Source organism: Cydia amplana, chromosome 5, assembly GCF_948474715.1.
Source record: "Cydia amplana chromosome 5, ilCydAmpl1.1, whole genome shotgun sequence".
NCBI classification, from domain to species: domain Eukaryota; kingdom Metazoa; phylum Arthropoda; class Insecta; order Lepidoptera; family Tortricidae; genus Cydia; species Cydia amplana.
In genome coordinates this window covers 13,179,979-13,201,799 of record NC_086073.1, presented here as the reverse complement: position 1 = coordinate 13,201,799, position 21,821 = coordinate 13,179,979, and the positions used below count along the sequence as shown (strand labels likewise).

Below are 21,821 nucleotides of genomic sequence, written 5' to 3'. Positions count from 1 at the left end.
TCATCTGTCAGTCACATGAATCCAGTATTTTTTTTTTAGGATCCTACCTTCTAAGGTCAGTCAAGTCAACAATCACTCATTTATTTTAACTACTGCAACAATTACAGAAGTTGTTGCTACAATACCTGTTTCTATCTGTATTCTCCTTACATACGCAGTTGAGAACATTTGAGTACTTGCTGGAGTCATTATAACCAAGTACCTTAGGTTAAACGCCCGTCACTTGAATGGTACTTACCTACTGATGTGAAGATTGTGAAGAGCGTCCGCGAATTCGCTACGATCCACTTATCGGCTACTAAAGGCAAAATCCCGCTACAACCGTGGGTCGACTGGGTCGCCGCTGGCGCTCAGTAAGCCGCTACTCGTGGCGAAAGCAAGTCGTGATGTTAATCGTCGGGGCCGCTGTAATCGCGGCATGTGCCGTTTGTCTCTTTTACGGCTTTCTCTCGACTTTAACATTCTCTGTTAGTTTAGTGTTAGTGTATGTTGCTTTGTTCCACTGGAGATGGTGCTACGTCGCCCTAAGGACTGCCCCGAGGGATATTGCGTGAGTTTCCCGATTATGCACGTCATCAATGCTTTACTAAAGTCAGCTGTAATTAGGCAATAGGAATTAAAATTCAAGTGATAAATTAAAGTTAACTGTAATAGACCAAATTAACATTGTACTATCAAATTGACCTTTGTATTCATGAGCCTGTTTTATCACAAACATGAGATCATGAGGAACAAACATTTAAATATGTACATTGGATCCAAAATAAAGATCTCTATCTATCTAAAAATATTATTGAGAATAATGTCTTTATTTATGACTTTTATGAATAGCAAGATGTTGTTTATTCTTATGTATTTGATACAATACAAATACAATTTGATATTTAGTATGAAAATTAATATTATTTGCTAAATTTTTTAGGGGAAGGTGACAAAAATATGTCTGTAGTCCATGACTAACAATAAGTTGATTCTTTCTGTATGTTTTGACTTACAATTGAATATACACAAAATTAAACATGTAAGTGAATATCGTCAGGTGACAAGCAAAACTCACTAAGTACCACCACAAGTTCATAGCCATAGTGAACCATATTAGTATGGAAAGAAGGTTGATTTTTGTTTAAATATTTTATAGTAATTAGTGACTTTTGCTTGTCACCTGACGATATTCACTTACATGTTTAATTTTGTGTATATTCAATTGTAAGTCAAAATACCTACAATTTATTATTGCTAAATTACATACATGGCTAAGACAGTTTTGAATGATTGATGGTTAGTTTCAGTAGACTTACATCGACCGAGATATGGTCTGTGATTGATTACCTTTTGTATTATTTTGTACTGTTATCGGGAGCTCAAAAACAATACAAAAGGTAAGGTCCATATCCCGGTTGATATAAGGCTACTGAAAATAGTAAAGACATTTTTTTCTCAGAGTTCATAATTGAATTTTTTATATATTCTGATTTGTTTCAATATTTTTGGATTTTTGCATTCTTTAGGAGTCATAGATCTGGTAAAGCTATAATTGATCGATTATACTCATGTTATGTTATTGGTTTTAGAGCCCTAATATGCTACATAAAACTGCTATGGCTGACGAGGCAGTTAACGAAGAAAAACTGGACAATTCCAGATGCATTCCATGAGACTGTGGGGCGTCATCCAAACAAACCATGCTTTCTATATCAAGATGAAGTGTGGACTTTTAAGGAGGTACTATAACTGTGTCATTCCTGAAAAATCTCATTCCCTGGCCATACCTATTCGCAAATCCCCAGGAAAAGCAGGAGATGCTTTCACATGTAGGGATTCTCATTAAATTCGCAGGTTCGGCAGTTAGATATAATTTTTCTGTCCTTTAGTTTTTTCTAAAATGGTCAAATTGGTGGAAATTGGCAGTGGACTTAAGTGCCAGTCCCACTTAAGACCACTGTGAGTTCACTGTGATAATGACTCAACAAAGTATTTTTCACCTCAGCAGCTAGAACAAGGGTACTTTGCTACTTAAAAACAGTGAGCAAAATCGCATTTTGCTCACTGAGTGAGACAAAATGAGCAAAATGCGATTTTGCTCACTGTTTTTAAGTAGCAAAGTACCCTTGTTCGAGCTGCTGAGGTGAAAATTTAATTGTTGGTATATCTTAAGAAAACATGAGTGAATAGAGGTAAGTGATGAAGAAGGAATACGTTTTTCGGGTTCTCTAATATGTTCTCACTGCTGAGGTGAAAAGTTTTGTGAACTACACGAGATCAAAGTTATTTACATCTTGTGCGCTTTTGAGTTCCTTACTACGCTCAAGATTCTAAATTAGATTCACTCGCTATGCTCGTGAATCTAGTATAGAATCTTTCGCTTGCACGGGACTCAAAATAAGCACTCGAAGAAATATCAAACTTTGATCTCTTGTTGTACAAATAACTATTTTAGTTTTACATATTTTAGCTTATGAAGCTTACCGTGAGTTCTACAGGTCACAGAGCGACTTATGGACAATTCGTTACTAAAGTAAAGCACCTGTCAGAAATATTACTTGAAAATTAAACTAAGATTGCACTGAATATGAGTGCAAAAATATTTTTTATAATCATGCATGTATACTTTATTATTCTTACAGTTATGTATGGATTATACCAGAAAAGAAACTCCTCTTTTATTAATAATGCAATCAAACAAACTGTGTGACCCATCATTAAACATATTTACAATAGGGACATAATAATTTTACTTTTTAAAACCTCATGACACCCAGAAGCATTTGTTGTTTTTGAATTTGGAACCCTTAGTTACTCAATGAAAGTTGAATTTTTTGTTTTGGAATTGTACAAAAATTTGTACGCAGGGTCTTAGGAGGTTAAATCAATGCCATGTTAATGACACATAGTAGATTTGAATTATCACTATTATCAGCTGTAAAATTCATACGATGTAAAATAATACCGCACAGTCACATTCAAGTAAAATATTGTTTACACGAGTGTGACACAGTGGTTATAGCATAAATTTAATATACTTTTAAGGTGGAAGACTTCAGCTTGCGCGTGACTGCCGTGCTGAGAGCGCAAGGCGTAAAGAAGGGCAGCGTAGTGGGCGTCCTGATGAGTAACTGCCCCCAACTGCCCAGCACCTGGCTGGGGGCGGCCCGGCTCGGCGCCGTCTGCCCGCTCATCAACACTAATCAGCGTGGCAACGCGTTAATACACTCCGTCAACGTCGCTAATTGCGATGTGGTCATATTCTCAGAGGAATATCAAACCGGTAATTATTGCGTAATTGACGCGACTATTGTTATGAAGTTGTAGCTGATTATAATCACTGGCTTTTGTTTATATAATATTATTTTATTAGTCACTACATTTATGCATAAAGCAAACACTGTTGCTCGTCCTTGCAGTCCGGTCTTCTCTAATTTTTAGCAGAACTATAAGTACACCAAAAGCTTTCATGATTATTATTTTTTTAGTCTATTGTTTAAATCAATTCAATGTGCTGGTCAACTTAACTTTCTCGTAAATGTAATTATTTTGCATACAATGGATTTCTGAAAGAAAAGTAGTAGGGAAAGAAAGAGGCTTAAAAAATAATGTGTTTCAGCAATTCAAGAGGTAGTAGGCCAATTGAGTCCATCACTGAAATTATTCAAGTTTGTTCACCGGCCCCTCAATACCGCCCACCCTGAGGCCAAGGCGAGCGGCGACCAGGTCCCTGACCTGACGTCTTTACTGGAGACCACGCCGCCTGCTCCGTGGGCCTTGGCTGATGCTGATGGCTTCCATGGAAGACTTCTATACATCTACACATCTGGTACCACTGGATTACCTAAGGCTGCCGTTATTTCAAGCTCCAGGTATGTCTAAAATTATAATCTTTAATCGAGGGTTTGAATGTTTGTATGACTTATACAGCATAATAATTAAATAAAAATAATTTGAGCCTATATACGTCCCACTGCTGGGCACAGGCCTCCTCTCATGCGCGAGAGGGCTTGGGCTATAGTCCCCATGCTAGCCCAATGCGGATTGGGGACTTCACATACACCTTTGAATTTCTTTGCAGATGTATGCAGGTTTCCTCACGATGTTTACCTTCACCGAAAAGCTAGTGGTAAATATCAAAAGATATTTCGTACATAAGTTCCGAAAAACTCATTGGTATACAGCCTGGATACTTTTTCAAGTGTTTTTTATATCCCAGGACTCTCAGGAGTCATCCTCTGAGGTTCACTCCCTAATGGGACATGAAGTTAGTATGGTAATACTAACAGGAGCGAGGGAGGGGGGGATATAGTCTTAGGATTTCTACGTGGATGAAGTCGCGGGCAGGGAATATGTTCATATATGTATAATTTTAGTCTGACATGTAAAGCGCGACTTTCACTTCCAGTGTCAGTTATAGCCAGATGCTTTCACCTAGCCTACCTAACGTGCAATGTTCAGGCTCGTTAAATATATAATATGGCTATAAAATGTACCTACATTCTAGAGCCTTTCAATACATAGTTAGATTAACAAGAAAATAAATTCAGTTGAATGTATTGTATAGGTATATTTATTCTAGGCCTAAATCTTAACGTGTGTTTCACTTTGGAAGATAAACGGCTCTTTAATTTTTTTTTATCTATCATCATAAATCATTACCTAATAGTAAACTTGTTTTTGATGTCTGTACATTTACATTTGTAGGTATACTGTGTGTGTAAACTACTACTTACTTGAGTTCAAGGACTTTGTTACGTAAAATAAGAGAAATATGCAGTGGAATCGTTGAAGTCTTGTTCAGCTTTATAATCATTTTATGTTATATCCGAATTATAACACCACTCTGTATATAATGTCATTCAATAGAACTTGCTAACTATGTAAACAAAAGTTACTAGTAAATTGACAGTCAATTGTCAATTTTAGTATGGCGGTTTGTTTACATAGTTAGCAAGTTCTATTGAATGACATTTTAGGTATAGGTACGGTAAAAAATGTATAAGGTCAACAATGTTAATACATTAGAAATGACTAGAATGTTGACTCAACATGATAAATAAGTAAAAAGGTACCACATTGTAGCTTACCTTAAGGACGAAATTTGCTTGTATCTTTTTACAAATAACCTCTCAAAAAGTCCTTATGGCAGTCGACAATGTGGTTTTTTTGAAAACGACACCTTTTGTGGTACTTTAATCCAGTAACTTTGTCGCCTGGAATTACGGGGTTCCTTTCTTTGCCTAAAATCTGATAGTTCTGATTTTTGCTTTGTTTATTTATGATGTTGGCCCAATGAATAATCCTAGTTTGTGACCTCGAGCGTCGAACGCAACTGTGTCAAAATCTTAAAAACCGCGATAATTCGTGTTTTTCAATTGGACGATTATAACCCAAAAGACTGGTTTTTCATAGTACTTTCTCAGGATGTGTTTAAACTAGCTAAATTTGCTACAATACGAGTACTATTCTATTTTACCTCGACGCTAAACGCGACGAGCCGAAAACGCGCCAGCCCGTTCCCATTCACTACCACTACGTGGCTGGTGTCCTCACGTGCTCTCAATGTGCGTGGGGGTTCCCCTTCGGCCGTCTATTACGTAACCGGGGTTTCGTAACCTGGTTACGATCGAAGCTTTTTATTTACTCCTCCGTAACTGGGGTTCACCACGAAGATCGGCTAAGTGTAAGGCATGAGTGGACGCTCGAAGCGGAGCGTTCGGCGGGGCGTGCAGCGTGGCGTCGGGGCCAGGAGTAATTTGAGCAGCGTGCACTAAGGCCGCTCCTATATGTTTGCATTTGTTTAACATGCACGCCGCACGCCCCGCCCCGTTGCACGCCCAACTCGAGCGTCCACTCAGGCCTTACACTAAGTCAGCCATCTTCGGGCGCACGAGCGCCGAGCAAACTAGGAGTCGAAGTGGTCGCCATGGCCGAAATCGGTCGGAAGGATCATCATCATTTCCCCCACAGATTCGTTTTCATGGCAGCGGGCCTCCACTACCTGGGCGGTATAACCCCCGATGACACCGTGTACTGCCCCCTGCCGCTGTACCACACCGCCGGAGGCGTCATCAGCGTCGGACAAGCGCTGCTCTTCGGCTGCACGGTGGCGGTGAAGGCCAAGTTCTCCGCCTCGCAGTACTTCCCGGACTGCATCAAATATAAAGCTACGGTGAGCCAGACTTCCACGTCCACGTCCACCACGTCGCTATCCTAGCTCAATCATAGGCTAATTCGCCATTAACTGGCCACCCTAAACTAAAAATGAATTCTATTCACTTATAAACAAAATTCATTTTAGTATAAGGTTTCAATAACTGGCCAGCCTTCAATAACTAGCCACCTTATACTAATATGAATTCTGTTTATAGGTGAATAGAATTCATTTTTAGTGTAGGGTGGCCAGTTACAGGCGAATCACCCTGATATAACTAAAGATAGGTTATAGGTATACATAAGGAACACAAAAAATAGTAATTATGTCTATACCTACGAAGATATCTGTTATTTTTGATTAATTTTCGCATTCCATTCATCTTTGTAATAATCGTTGTTAAACATGAGCTTGTCTCTTTCGGTGAATGGGAACCAGTGTGGGAGCTCGTTAGCACGTGCACATTTCTCGCGCTTGCCCAGGTGCGACTAAAGGCAACTTGTACAATTTGTCACAAGGTAAACGCTTCAATTATGGAACGCCTATAACATATCTTGAGTTAATAAATCATTGTCCTAGCTGTATAAAACGTAGTAGATTCTTATACTAGAGAACTGCCTGTACAAAGTCGCGAGTTGTACTGCTTAGTTGAGCCTAATTTAAGTCCTGTATATGCGGGAAAGAGTTAAAGCGGAGTTTCAGGGATAAATGTGAGGTTTTATAGACTAAAATTGTGTGTCTTAAATGAAGTTTATATTAAACAAATTAAACGAAGTGTTATATAATAAAAAAATGACTGTAATCGATGTAAGTTGTATACTTACGTTATTAGTAGCAGCAGCCTTGAATCTGTAATTACCATTAACTATGTCCGTTCACCTTGAACATCTAGGGAGTTCGTATTGATTGTCCTCTTCAATAGTTAGAGTCTCGTCAAAAGACTTGTATATACCTATTGCATTTTATGGGATAGGTAGATCAAATACTTTAATTATACTAGGTTAATATTGTGGTTAATTTTATTTTATTCTTTAATAGAAACATTTATTTCGGTAATATAAATACGTACAAAACTTGAACTATAACCCGTTCTGAGGCATGCCAGGTCCAAAGGTCCCCATGACACTAGCAGCGTTACCCCGCTGTATGGCGATGGAGACCTGTTGGACAATTGAATGATTGTTAATTGAAAATAGGTACATAGTTAATTGTTTTTTTAATTGGTATTGTTATAGCTATTATCTCTGTGTCTGATAATGGATTAACGAGGAGAGTGGTAATAATATTCGTTACCGAGTAAGAAAACCGGTCTGATATGGAAAAATATTGAACTTCACGGTCACTGCTTAATCTTACGTCGTAAGCCTTTCAACTGGACTCGTGTGCATATAATCGACATAATATATGTATGTTATACGTGGTGTTCAAGAAATCTGCCTTTAAGTGGCAGAAATAAACAAGTAGTTGCGTGAAATTCCTTGTTTTCTCTGACAGCGCGATGTGATAAGAAGTCGGGTGAACAGCCGATTACGAGTACATATCAGATGTAATACGGTTGTCAGATGTGTGAACTGTGTGGAGGTCAATGTTGTATTAATACGATGCTGCGTATGTAAATAAATGTATACTTAGTTCCATTTTTTTAAGATGCCCGAATTGTAGCTATACTGTATGTATTGTATAGTGAGAAATGTATCTACATTTCTAGTATTTCTACATAAGTACATATATTTCTTTCGTGAAGTTTTTTCATGGATTGCCATTGTGAAGTGGTATTGCTCATTTCGTATGTACTTACACAGCTGCAAAAGTGCATACTCACTGTATGAATGGAATCATACTTATGCATACCTACTTGGGTATGCACTTTTGCAGCTCGCTGTACAATTCTATGAAGGCGCACAACCATGTTATGCCAGATTTTTAATCGATTAACGATGCAACCCCCACCTAATTTTTCCATGTAAGTATATATATTTTCATAAAACGTTTCCAGATAAATCCTTGATAGTAAATAGGTATTAGGTACCTGCGCAACCCAACTCCGATAATATAGCTTGCAATAAAACACGTGCATAGTACCGGTTTGATGAGAGGCATCTGTAAACACTGACGCTAGTCTAGCTGTACACGTAGAGTGAACGACTTGACGGCGGAATTATGTAGAACTATAGGTAGATGTCTTTATCTGATGAGGCCACCTATTAATTTAGTTCAATAGATGAATTAATAAAGAATTTATCGTAAAATATGTAGAATTATAGGTACTTAGATATTTTTATCTGATGGTGATGAGGCTACTAATTATTTAAATTCAATAGATTAATTCATAAAGAATTTTATAAATAAGCGGGTAGCTATGTAAAGTAGAAGGCCAGTACGCTCGTTTTAAAAGGCTATACCCGTGTAAGGGAACAAAATATGCCCCTGACGTTATTAGCCAATGAATATATCCTATGTATTGGTAATAATGATAGTTATTAATCTGCCAAGTTTTATCTCATAATTATTGACAGTTTCCTTGCAATGTCACTTGAAATTTTTTTTTTACTTTTCTAAATATCTTGAAAACTACTGGTCCGTTTCATTTGTGATTAACGTATGTTGTTAATGGCATGAAGAGGAATAAATTCGCAAAAAACAAGACGTCTCTAGGTCAACATTAACTTGGTCATTTTTGATGTCAAATATTACAAACTTTTTTTTTTGACACTTGTGAGTCAGCGACACCCACCATTTTTTTTACACTGATGTGACATCTCTTTCCGTACAAATATACAGGGTGATTCAAGAGACGTGAGCAGGATCAAGCCTAGGCATACCGAGGGGTATTCAAAATATTCTCGGTATGAGAATGAAAACAAACAAGTACGAAAAGTTTGATATTTTTATTTTTCAATATACTCCCCCCCTATGTTCATACACTTAAAAGATCGATCAATTATTTTTTTTAATCCCTCGTAAAAATATTTTTTATCTTTCGTGTAAAAATGCTCCTCCACTGCCGCCTTCAATGCTTCATCGTCAGAAAATTTATTTCCACGCAGATCCTTTTTAAGATTGGGGAGCAAAAAGAAGTCGCTGAGGGCTAAGTCCGGACTATACGGTGGGTGAGTAACAGTTTTAAACCCACATTCAACAATAGCTGCCTTGGCAATATGAGCAGTATGGACGGGGGCGTTGTCATGCAGAAGCAGAATACCTTTGGTTAACTTTCCTCGCCTCTTTTCTTTAATTACATCCTTTAATTGACGTAGAATGTTAGCGTAGTACTGTCCTGTGATATTTACACCTTTTTCTTTATAATCGATTAGTAATACTCCTTCACAATCCCAAAATATCGTGGCCATGACCTTGCCAGCTGAAGGGATGACCTTGAACTTCTTGGGATGAGCTGAACCCTTAATGTGCCACTGCATGGACTCTTGTTTACCCTCTGGGTCATAATGATGAACCCAGGTTTCATCTCCAGTAACTATTCTTTGCAGCACCTCATCAGGATTTTCACCGCACAGGTCAATAAAATCGGAACAACAAGCTACACGCATGTCTTTTTGAAGCCGAGTCAGCATTCGCGGAACCCATCTTGCACTTACTTTTGACATATTAAGATGGTCATGTATAATATCATGTACGGTACCAATAGAGAGATTGGTTACTTGTGCTATAGATTTTACCTTCACTCGACCATCTTCCAATATAAGTTTTTCCACTTTATCAATATTTTCTTGTGAAGTAGCTACTACAGGCCGGCCAGGTCTAGGGTCATCTTCAATACTCTCCCTTCCGCGTTTAAACTCGCTTGACCACTTTTGAATGGTAGATAAAGAAGGAGCAGACTCACGGTAAACACAATCCATTTCCTCTTTTATGGTTTTTTGATTTTTACCCTGTTTTGTCAAGAATTTTATCACGCATCGATGTTCTAATTTAGTTAACATTGTCAATTCGCACATGATGTTCATGTTTGTTCCGCAATTGCAGAAAAACAAAAGACCATCTCGGTTCGAATTATACTTTTTTTTAATGTCAATGAATAAACCTTAGCGGCCAGTAACGAAAGAAATTTTAGAAGAGGTCGTAAGATATCAATACCGAGAATATTTTGAACGCCCCTCGTACAGTAAGTTATAAACAACTGTTTCGTACCAGTATTTATGAGATTAACTTTAATTTATTTTACTACTGTTAAAAAAAAATGTTTTAATTTTAGATACCTGTGGGTTATATTTTATAAAACATTTATACACCGTATAGCATCATATCTTTTGAATCGGTTTGGCAAGCCCTTGGTATCTGATACTGACATGAATAATCTCTTTTAAACAGCTTATTCAGCTAGAGGTTTTACGTTTGTAATGTTGATTAATAAATAGAACATTTTCATTTTAAATTAACTTTTAATGTAGATTCAGGATAGTCAATTCCTAGAATGTACTCCATAACGCACTATAGGTACGCTTAAATAATCTGTAGAATAATGAAGATTTATATAAAATATACTCGTAGTACCTATACCTACGTGTATACCTTGGTGATGTACTAGGCCGGTATACATAAAATTAAAAAAAAATCACCATGTTGCTCCAAGCCGATTCATTTCAGGCCAATATATATTTGTACGGAAAGAGATGTCACATCAGTGTAAAAAAATAGGTGGGTGTCGCTGACTCACAAGTGTCAAAAAAAAAGTTTGTAATATTTAACATCAAAAATGACCAAGTTAATGTTGACCTAGAGACGTCGTGTTTTTTGCGAATTTATTCCTCTTCATGCCATTAACAACATACGTTAATCACAAAAGAAACGGACCAGTAGTTTTCAAGATATTTAGAAAAGTAAAAAAAACTTTCAAGTGACATTGCAAGAAAACTGTCAATAATTATGAGATAAAACTTGGCAGATTAATAACTATCATTATTACCAATACATAGGATATATTCATTGGCTAATAACGTCAGGGGCATATTTTGTTCCCTTACACGGGTATAGCCTTTAATATAATTTGTAAAAAGTCGAAAATAGCAAATCATTATAAATCACCGACATCACCAGGCTCTCAAAGTACCTATGATGATGATGACTCCACTATATTGTCGCCAGGTGGCGCACTACATTGGTGAGATGTGCCGCTACGTGCTGGCGACGCCGCCCGCGCCGACCGACAAGCAGCACTCCGTTCGCACGATTTTCGGCAACGGCATGCGCCCTCAGGTAAGGAATAGAGCTAAGGTTCAAATTACTTAATTTTTTTGACAGAATATTGTACGAGGGGCGTTCAAAATATTCTCGGTATTGATATCTTACGACCTCTTCTAAAATTTCTTTCGTTACTGGCCGCTAAGGTTTATTCATTGACATTAAAAAAAAGTATAATTCGAACCGAGATGGTCTTTTGTTTTTCTGCAATTGCTGAACAAACATGAACATCATGTGCGAATTGACAATGTTAACTAAATTAGAACATCGATGCGTGATAAAATTCTTGACAAAACAGGGTAAAAATCAAAAAACCATAAAAGAGGAAATGGATTGTGTTTACCGTGAGTCTGCTCCTTCTTTATCTACCATTCAAAAGTGGTCAAGCGAGTTTAAACGCGGAAGGGAGAGTATTGAAGATGACCCTAGACCTGGCCGGCCTGTAGTAGCTACTTCACAAGAAAATATTGATAAAGTGGAAAAACTTATATTGGAAGATGGTCGAGTGAAGGTAAAATCTATAGCACAAGTAACCAATCTCTCTATTGGTACCGTACATGATATTATACATGACCATCTTAATATGTCAAAAGTAAGTGCAAGATGGGTTCCGCGAATGCTGACTCGGCTTCAAAAAGACATGCGTGTAGCTTGTTGTTCCGATTTTATTGACCTGTGCGGTGAAAATCCTGATGAGGTGCTGCAAAGAATAGTTACTGGAGATGAAACCTGGGTTCATCATTATGACCCAGAGAGTAAACAAGAGTCCATGCAGTGGCACATTAAGGGTTCAGCTCATCCCAAGAAGTTCAAGGTCATCCCTTCAGCTGGCAAGGTCATGGCCACGATATTTTGGGATTGTGAAGGAGTATTACTAATCGATTATAAAGAAAAAGGTGTAAATATCACAGGACAGTACTACGCTAACATTCTACGTCAATTAAAGGATGTAATTAAAGAAAAGAGGCGAGGAAAGTTAACCAAAGGTATTCTGCTTCTGCATGACAACGCCCCCGTCCATACTGCTCATATTGCCAAGGCAGCTATTGTTGAATGTGGGTTTAAAACTGTTACTCACCCACCGTATAGTCCGGACTTAGCCCTCAGCGACTTCTTTTTGCTCCCCAATCTTAAAAAGGATCTGCGTGGAAATAAATTTTCTGACGATGAAGCATTGAAGGCGGCAGTGGAGGAGCATTTTTACACGAAAGATAAAAAATATTTTTACGAGGGATTAAAAAAAATAATTGATCGATCTTTTAAGTGTATGAACATAGGGGGGGAGTATATTGAAAAATAAAAATATCAAACTTTTCGTACTTGTTTGTTTTCATTCTCATACCGAGAATATTTTGAATACCCCTCGTACATATATTTTGCAGAACAAATTCCTTCTCAAGAGCCAGAGTAATGCGATCTCATTTTCTTTTATACACAAATTCACTGCTAATGTATAGCTTAGATATGCACGTGATCTGGGGGCACGGCAGTGCCCTCGCCAAGTCGAGCTTATATGTTTACAAATTCCTTCATGCAATTGTATCCTCAATACATACGAGTATCATCATATTCTATTAAAAGAAATTTATGTAAAATTAAAATTTTTAAATTATTTTGAAAATAACGTATGCATTTTAAAAGAAATTTCGCTTACATTACAGATTTGGAATGACTTCGTGACACGGTTCAACATCAAACACGTTGCTGAGTTTTATGGAGCCACCGAAGGGAACGCTAACATTGGTAGGTATATGACATTGCCAGATTGCCACCAATTCACTTTGGTGGTAACTGATGGGAAATGTTTTTCTCAAAAGTTACTGCTTGTAATTCCCAGTAGTTATCAACAAAGTATTCGCAATGTTCAATATTTTTACGATTTTTTTCTCAGTTTTTGTACAATGGTAAAAAAGATGACAAGGAAAAAATGGCCAATTGTTACCAATGGCAACAACTTGGTGGTAGCATCTGGGAATAACCTATAAAGTTATTATAAATTCGTCAACTTTCGTAGACCGTTATTATGAAATAATCAGTTTTAAATTCAAGCATATCATATGGAGATAAAGTTCAAATTTCGCCGCATTATATTTAGTACATTTCATGACCTAAAATATGTTATTTTCCAGTGAACATCGACAGCAAACCCGGGGCGATTGGCTTCGTGTCCAGGATCATTCCGAGGGTGTACCCGATCGCGATCATAAAGGTCGACCAGGAGACTGGCGAGCCCATCCGGGACGTTAATGGACTTTGTCAGGTACAATTTACTTTATCTTTATATATCTAACAAACAGTTTTAGTTTCCGAGGAACCGTGCGTAAAACTGTAAGGGGGCAAGGGGGCTATTCATAAATTACGTCATATCAAATTTTGGTCTGAACATCGGATGAACGTAGGAGGAAACGGGGTCATTTGAAGCATGATTTTTGGATGAATTTAAGGGGGGGGGGATCAAAAATCGTCAAAAATAGATGACGTAATTTATGAACAGCCCCAAGGGGCAACATAAAAGCCCAAAGGCTTAAATTTAAGTTTATCGTAAACAAATCTCATAAATCACATAGGTATAGAATAGCAATCACGAAATTATTATAAAACAGATGAAGTCATTGTGCGATAAATAAATGTAGGCAATCAATGGATTAGATAAGATAACGTCTAATTTATGTATCTTTAACCATGACACGCGAACATTTATCACACTTTATGTAATTGGAATTTAGTATTGAATGCAACAATCAATCGAGACAGCGCCATCTGTTTCCGTTCAACATAACAAAAACCACATTTACTACTAGAGGGCGCCGCAATCGCAGCATAGTTATAAAGCAATATTTACCCGAGGAAAAAAATACTTGGTAATCCAGTAATCGCAGGCAAAGAGTTATTAATAGTTGAAGAGGTGTAAAATCTCTGAAAAATCTTGATTCGAATTTGACAGCTGAAGTAGATGTCGCTGTATTGCCCGGTACATTATGCCGTTGCAGTAATTCTGGTTGTCGTTTAACAATTCAGTTACTATCTGGTTCGGATATCAAACTCGCGGGCACGATTTTTTTCATACAATTTATACCTACAATCAGTCATTCATCAGTCAAATGCCATGAAAAAAACTTACGGAAACTAGACTACAGATGTAGTGCATAATTATTTTCCATCGTATTTTCACGGAAACTTACGAACGTATCTTGCTATTTCAGTCAGTCTCGGTACAAAAAGTACTGAGGTTGGCTGAAGTAGCATGACAAATACGAACATTTCCGAGAAAATACGATGGAAAACAATTATGCACTACATTTGCTAGGGAATACTTCAAGCGAAACCTTACTAGGTCAAAGTTGGCTCGATAGAAAAAAATCCTGAAAGCGTGTCCCATTTTCATTTTATTTTAATTGTGTATCGATACCCGGCATACCACAGCATAATTTAGCTAGTAATATAGCCGACGGATTTGACTAGCAACATTTTAAACAGAAGTAATCTTTCAGAGTTATTCAGGTGTAAGTTACACCGTGTAACATCTTAAAACCCGCCATATAGCCAAATTTTCCGTCGCATGTTTCTCACGGATCAGATCCTTCCCCTCCCATCTCTGTTCATACATCAGATAGCGGTGTTCACACGAGAAAATATTGCCAGGTTCAAATGTAAAGGTACTAACGACAGGTACAGCCTCCGCAGTAACAGACATAAAAATAGGCTGGTAGTCGAAACACACCGACTCGCCAAATCAGCGAAATTCACCCATATTTTGGGACCTAGCGTGTACAATCGCTTGCCCGATAGTATTAGAAAAGCAGCTACCACCGCGGGCTTTAAGAAGAAATTAAAATTTTGGTCTGAACATCGGATGAACGTAGGAGGAAACGGGGTCATTTGAAGCATGATTTTTGGATGAATTTAAGGGGGGGGGGATCAAAAATCGTCAAAAATAGATGACGTAATTTATGAACAGCCCCAAGGGGCAACATAAAAGCCCAAAGGCTTAAATTTAAGTTTATCGTAAACAAATCTCATAAATCACATAGGTATAGAATAGCAATCACGAAATTATTATAAAACAGATGAAGTCATTGTGCGATAAATAAATGTAGGCAATCAATGGATTAGATAAGATAACGTCTAATTTATGTATCTTTAACCATGACACGCGAACATTTATCACACTTTATGTAATTGGAATTTAGTATTGAATGCAACAATCAATCGAGACAGCGCCATCTGTTTCCGTTCAACATAACAAAAACCACATTTACTACTAGAGGGCGCCGCAATCGCAGCATAGTTATAAAGCAATATTTACCCGAGGAAAAAAATACTTGGTAATCCAGTAATCGCAGGCAAAGAGTTATTAATAGTTGAAGAGGTGTAAAATCTCTGAAAAATCTTGATTCGAATTTGACAGCTGAAGTAGATGTCGCTGTATTGCCCGGTACATTATGCCGTTGCAGTAATTCTGGTTGTCGTTTAACAATTCAGTTACTATCTGGTTCGGATATCAAACTCGCGGGCACGATTTTTTTCATACAATTTATACCTACAATCAGTCATTCATCAGTCAAATGCCATGAAAAAAACTTACGGAAACTAGACTACAGATGTAGTGCATAATTATTTTCCATCGTATTTTCACGGAAACTTACGAACGTATCTTGCTATTTCAGTCAGTCTCGGTACAAAAAGTACTGAGGTTGGCTGAAGTAGCATGACAAATACGAACATTTCCGAGAAAATACGATGGAAAACAATTATGCACTACATTTGCTAGGGAATACTTCAAGCGAAACCTTACTAGGTCAAAGTTGGCTCGATAGAAAAAAATCCTGAAAGCGTGTCCCATTTTCATTTTATTTTAATTGTGTATCGATACCCGGCATACCACAGCATAATTTAGCTAGTAATATAGCCGACGGATTTGACTAGCAACATTTTAAACAGAAGTAATCTTTCAGAGTTATTCAGGTGTAAGTTACACCGTGTAACATCTTAAAACCCGCCATATAGCCAAATTTTCCGTCGCATGTTTCTCACGGATCAGATCCTTCCCCTCCCATCTCTGTTCATACATCAGATAGCGGTGTTCACACGAGAAAATATTGCCAGGTTCAAATGTAAAGGTACTAACGACAGGTACAGCCTCCGCAGTAACAGACATAAAAATAGGCTGGTAGTCGAAACACACCGACTCGCCAAATCAGCGAAATTCACCCATATTTTGGGACCTAGCGTGTACAATCGCTTGCCCGATAGTATTAGAAAAGCAGCTACCACCGCGGGCTTTAAGAAGAAATTAAAAATGTCGCTCGCGACTCACTTATTTTATAGTTATGAAGAGTTCTTTAACCTACCTATTCTAATATAAGTCAGTGTTGCGAACGTGTACTCAATAAATTTATGTATAAATTATGTATAATACCAAAAATGGTATCTGACATGTAACTACTGTTATTAATAAATCATTTCATTTCATTTCACGGCGCGTCCTATCTTTTGTTTTCTTTTAAGTTTTAACTTCTTGGCTTAACGCCTATTATTAAGTGCTAATAATGGTTTACAGTTAGCGCAGCCCGAGGAGCCGGGCGTGTTCATCGGCAAGATATCGGCCAACAACCCCGCGCGCGCCTTCCTGGGCTACGTCGACAAGTCCGCCTCCGACAAGAAGATCGTCACGGACGTCTTCGCCAAGGGAGACTCGGCGTTCATCTCCGGTAACTAGCCAGTGTAATACTCCCTGTATTACTGCAATGTTCTGCCGCCAGACTACAGCACTAGCACCCATCGGAAACTAGAGCTCATTTAGACGGTGCGAGAACTCGCATGTGAGTTTCATTACATTGCGGTATTTGATCGGTCGGCTGAATTGATGTCACCTCAATAGTCTGCAATGTAACTAAAATCGTATACGAGTTCGCGCGCCGTCTAAATGAGCCCTAACTTTTTATGTTGTTGACAACGGATCGTAAAATTTGGGAATAGTCCTAAACAGATTACCAAGATCCTTACTGAATTTCAAAGATTTTTGTTTGGACGATAAAAAGTTATCGTAGAAAAACAGAATTCCCACGTCCAACCACAAGTATGCAGTTCACAGTGGCGCGAAGTATTAAAGTACGCGTCCACTCAGAACTTTCAGTGAGACGTGTGCTACGCGAAATTATAGAATAGTATATGTTGTTATAATATGCTACGATAACTCGTTACATCGTCGTCAGCGACTGTAAAATGTATAGTTCAAATCAAGCAGCAGTATCCTCGCCACTCTAAATTGAACCGTAATGCTATGAGTAAAAGTCTCAGTTTGATGTACATGGAAAAGTGTCACAACCGCGTAGCGTCACCACACACTTTTACCAAACCGCCATGGTGCGATCCAATCTAGAGTGCAGCGAAACTTGCGGCAGCCTTAATCCATCTCCTCACCACAAAGGTGGACGTACACATTCAAATGTGGCAATGCGACCATAATTTTTGGATAAACCTATGGATATGTTACAGGTGATATCCTAGTGGCAGACGAGTTGGGCTACTTGTATTTCCGAGATCGTACCGGGGACACGTTCCGCTGGCGCGGCGAGAACGTCAGCACCACCGAGGTGGAGTCCGCCGTGTCGCGCGTCGCCGACCAGAGGGACGCTGTTGTTTACGGAGTCGAGGTAACGATAACAAGACATAACTTAACCCATAGACTAGGAATCCTCTAGACTGAGTTTAGAGCAATTATTTCATGAAACCGATGCTGCCAAAAATACGGGGGTGCGGGGGGACGAGGTGAGCGAATCCCGTGCCGTGATTGGTCCGTTCAAAGACACGGACCAATCACGGCACGGGATTGACTCGAAGATGGAGTAAAACTAGCGTATAAGTGGCAGAGGGGGTAGCGTTACTATGCTCAGTCTAGAGGATGTCTTGTCTGTGACTTAACCACATACCATTCAGTGCCGAAAACCCGACTATCGGGTATTTTATGATTTCGTTTCCAGGCCGGACGACCCGATAGTCGGGATCGTGGTACTACAGCTTTATATGACAATTTTTTGTGGCCTGGCGCGGATGTCGTGTTTGGCAATGAATGTGTTAAGAATCATAACACCCTAGCCGCTTTACAAATGAGGTTACGCTCTAATTTTAAAACGATATGCTAAATTAATATGAAACTTGGCATGAATAATATATTGATGTCTAGTAGTGTAACCAAAATCAAAAATAATTTATTGTGAGGCAACGAAGGCCCAAATATATCCGTAAGTAAACCTTACACACTAATATATTGCTATACAACAATTCCAATCAAATTCTGTGAGACATGTAACGCCTGCTAGTTGTGGATATCGAAAGAATAAAAGAGATCATTGATTTTGATTAACCTAGCAAGTTTGAACTTTTTCTAAAAGCTGCTAAAGAAAAAAAGGTTTGTCTTAAATTTAAAAACAAATGGTCTTTTTTTTTGGTAGGCAAACTTAACCCTTAAATACATGATTTTTTCGTTTTGCCCGAAATTAATATATATATCACATAATTGTTTGCCGTTTCTAGGAAAAATAGTAAAAAAAAATATATCATCGATTTTCACTGGGAAATCAGTGTTAAAAGTTGCATAGTCTAAATCATATTTTTGGAAATATGAAGCTATTAGTAAGGGGTATAGGAAAAATCTTAACTGCCAACAGAAAGGTACACTATTTATGATGTTCCTATGATAAAATTTGTAAATATAAAATAATTACAAACCCCGAAAAATCTGCCCCAAATCACATACTAAAAATCATCAACTTCCAGGTTTTTCCAAGTTTTCCGACATTTCGTCTATAAACAAATGTAACTTTTATAAATTAAAATACTGCGTAAATTTATGTAATAATTCGGAAAATTTATTAGTTTTACTATTGAAATAATATACAAGAACAAATAGAATTTGTTTAATAATGCATAACATTTGATGTTTATGTTGTGTGTATAAATGCATCACTATGCATTTAAGGGTTAAGTCCCTGGGACGCAAGGAGTGAATGATAAACAATTGAATTTGGCCAGGTTCCGAACACGGAGGGCCGCGCGGGCATGTGCGGCGTGGTGGCCCGCGACGGCGGCCTGGACCTGGCGCGGCTGGCCGCCGACCTCGCCAAGGACCTGCCCGCCTACGCCCGCCCCGTCTTCCTGCGCGTCATGCCCACCATGGACATGACAGGTACATTGATTTGATCGTGGGCAGGCGTGGCGATTTCGTCGCGTCGCTAGTACATGCGGCTCACACCAATTTTGGTGTCTAGCCATAGTAGTTGCCGCGCACCGCTACAATTCAATTCAATTCAATTTATTTATTTCGAATACATAAGATCCATAAATGTTAGTACTTATAACCAGGGATGTTGCGAACATCCGCATCCGCATCCGCAACCGCGGAACTTCCGTATTATTTTCAACATCCGCATCCGCATGAAATCGATGCGGAGCTTATGCGGATGCGGATGTCGAACAAGTCGGCCCAGGAACGTTTTAGCGGCGGCGTAAGTGCTAGGTAATTTCGTCATTACCTATAACGAAATCGTCTAGATCCAGAAAAGTCGGCCAAGTTACTGTTTATTAAATATGACGCACCTATATTCTTGCACAAATACTAACGTTAACGTTACGTTTTTTTTAATAAAAAAAATACTAAAAATGTAATATTTGACATTTTCTAAGTACCTAATCTTGACATCCGCATCCGCATCCGTGGATGTGAGTTTTTAAATATCCGCATCCGCATCCACGGATGTCAAAAAATCTGCATCCGCAACATCCCTGCTTATAACAAACAAATCTTAAAATTAGTTAACGGAACGAAACGGGGACGCCCGCTCGCGCTAATAGACGCGTTTTGTTAGAGAGTGAATCTTCTGTACATAGTACTATTATTTATTCTGTGACATGGGGTAGGATCTGCTGAACTATGTTCGCTCGGTTTACTACAGATCTGAGAACTAGACAAATCGCAGGACCTGTTCAAGGATCTGCCGACCGAGCATAGGTCCGGTCTTCATGCGGGTCATGCATGGACAGGACATGACAGGTAGGTTATTTTAAAGACGAACTTTCAGGACTTTTGTGTGCCGATGACTCGTATCACATATTACAGTAACTATTAGTCCGAAAATTATTTATAGTATAACATTGTAATACCGATTCTAAACTATTTATTTCCTATTAATAAAATAGTTATTAAATTTTAATCCTTAATCGACTCCAAAGACATCGCTGCTAATTATGCAATGCCATATGCATACAAAAGAACGGTAGATTAAACAGCAATATCACGAAAGTGTTTTGGAACTTTTGTGTTTTGACATGACAATGGAAATAATGGAATGTTATTTCAGAAACGCGGGGAATGTAAAAGCAAATAACTTGGCTCTATTTTCAAATAAACGCCAAATACCAACAACAACATTTCTTACCAACTTTTACGTTATGACTTTGTAATAAGGTTTACGAATTGTAAGTTAACAGTGTGGACCTTTGTAGCGTAGCGAATTAATGAGACTGTTCGGGGCAATGTTTCACCCTCACAATTGAAAAACACATTAAATAATACCTACCTATAATAACAACATTTTGGTGAAGAGTTTAAATACTACGTAAAAGTGTTTTTTCCAACTTTACTTAGGTTTTTAGACATTAATGAAATCTGTCAAACACAAGCAAATAGAACACACAACCGTCCGTCACCCGTGTGTGTGTGTGTAAATTGTTGGTAAACAACAATATGTAATTGATAAATGAATAACACGAGGTTATTAACTTGTTCGAAGTTCGAGTTTATTTATTATCACTATGTTCCGCTTTCTGTTTGTTCAATATATTATTTACCTTAAAATGCACTTATCTTTTGTTTTGACGAGTGTGATTTATTTTTTTGCTTAAATCTGTTTTTACCATTGCCCTTTGTAACCTTGCAAACTTACTAACAAGTTAATTGAAAATCCAACGCTTTAAAGATTTTCTGAGTTAAAATTTGTCACATTTGAATTAAAACACAATTTAAAGCATGTTTATTGTTTTCAGGTACATTTAAAATGAAGAAAACTGACTTGCAGAAAGAAGGTTTCGATCCCGCCCTAGTGAAAAAAGACAAGCTTTACTACCTCGACTCGAAGTTGGGCCGATACCTACCGCTAGGCTCGGAAGAGTATGAGAAAATTGTGAAAGGGCAAATAAGAATATGAAAAGGGATTTTGTAGTAAAAGATGTTTTACGTATCGTCTGGTTTAGACGTGAAGGTTTTTTGATAGTTTTATGTGAGTGGCCTCCTTACTTTATTTATGAAAAAAGTTTACTAAATGTTGATTCTGAGCAATTAACCGTACTGAGCTTAAGACTTAAACCATAGTTAAAATATTAGAAATTGTTGGTTAAAATGTACTAGGTGGCTGTATCTCAGTAATATATTACACCATATCCAACTACCACATACATGTCTTTATTATTTTACAACAATATTAAT

General features: G+C 38.0%; 1 protein-coding gene across 1 annotated transcript; it reads left to right on the top strand.

Annotated features, from left to right (window-relative positions):
- The first annotated feature begins 353 nt into the window (after positions 1 to 353).
- Positions 354 to 21,784, top strand: LOC134648083 (long-chain fatty acid transport protein 4-like). The gene is made up of 12 exons (XM_063502536.1): positions 354 to 550; positions 1,572 to 1,722; positions 3,028 to 3,265; positions 3,602 to 3,854; positions 5,956 to 6,157; positions 11,243 to 11,353; positions 13,000 to 13,081; positions 13,468 to 13,598; positions 16,899 to 17,049; positions 17,837 to 17,994; positions 19,373 to 19,526; positions 21,383 to 21,784. The coding sequence occupies exons 1-12, from the start codon at positions 387 to 389 to the stop codon at positions 21,541 to 21,543; spliced, it is 1,956 nt and encodes a 651-aa protein (XP_063358606.1). The 5' UTR covers positions 354 to 386; the 3' UTR covers positions 21,544 to 21,784.
- Positions 21,785 to 21,821: the final 37 nt, after the last annotated feature.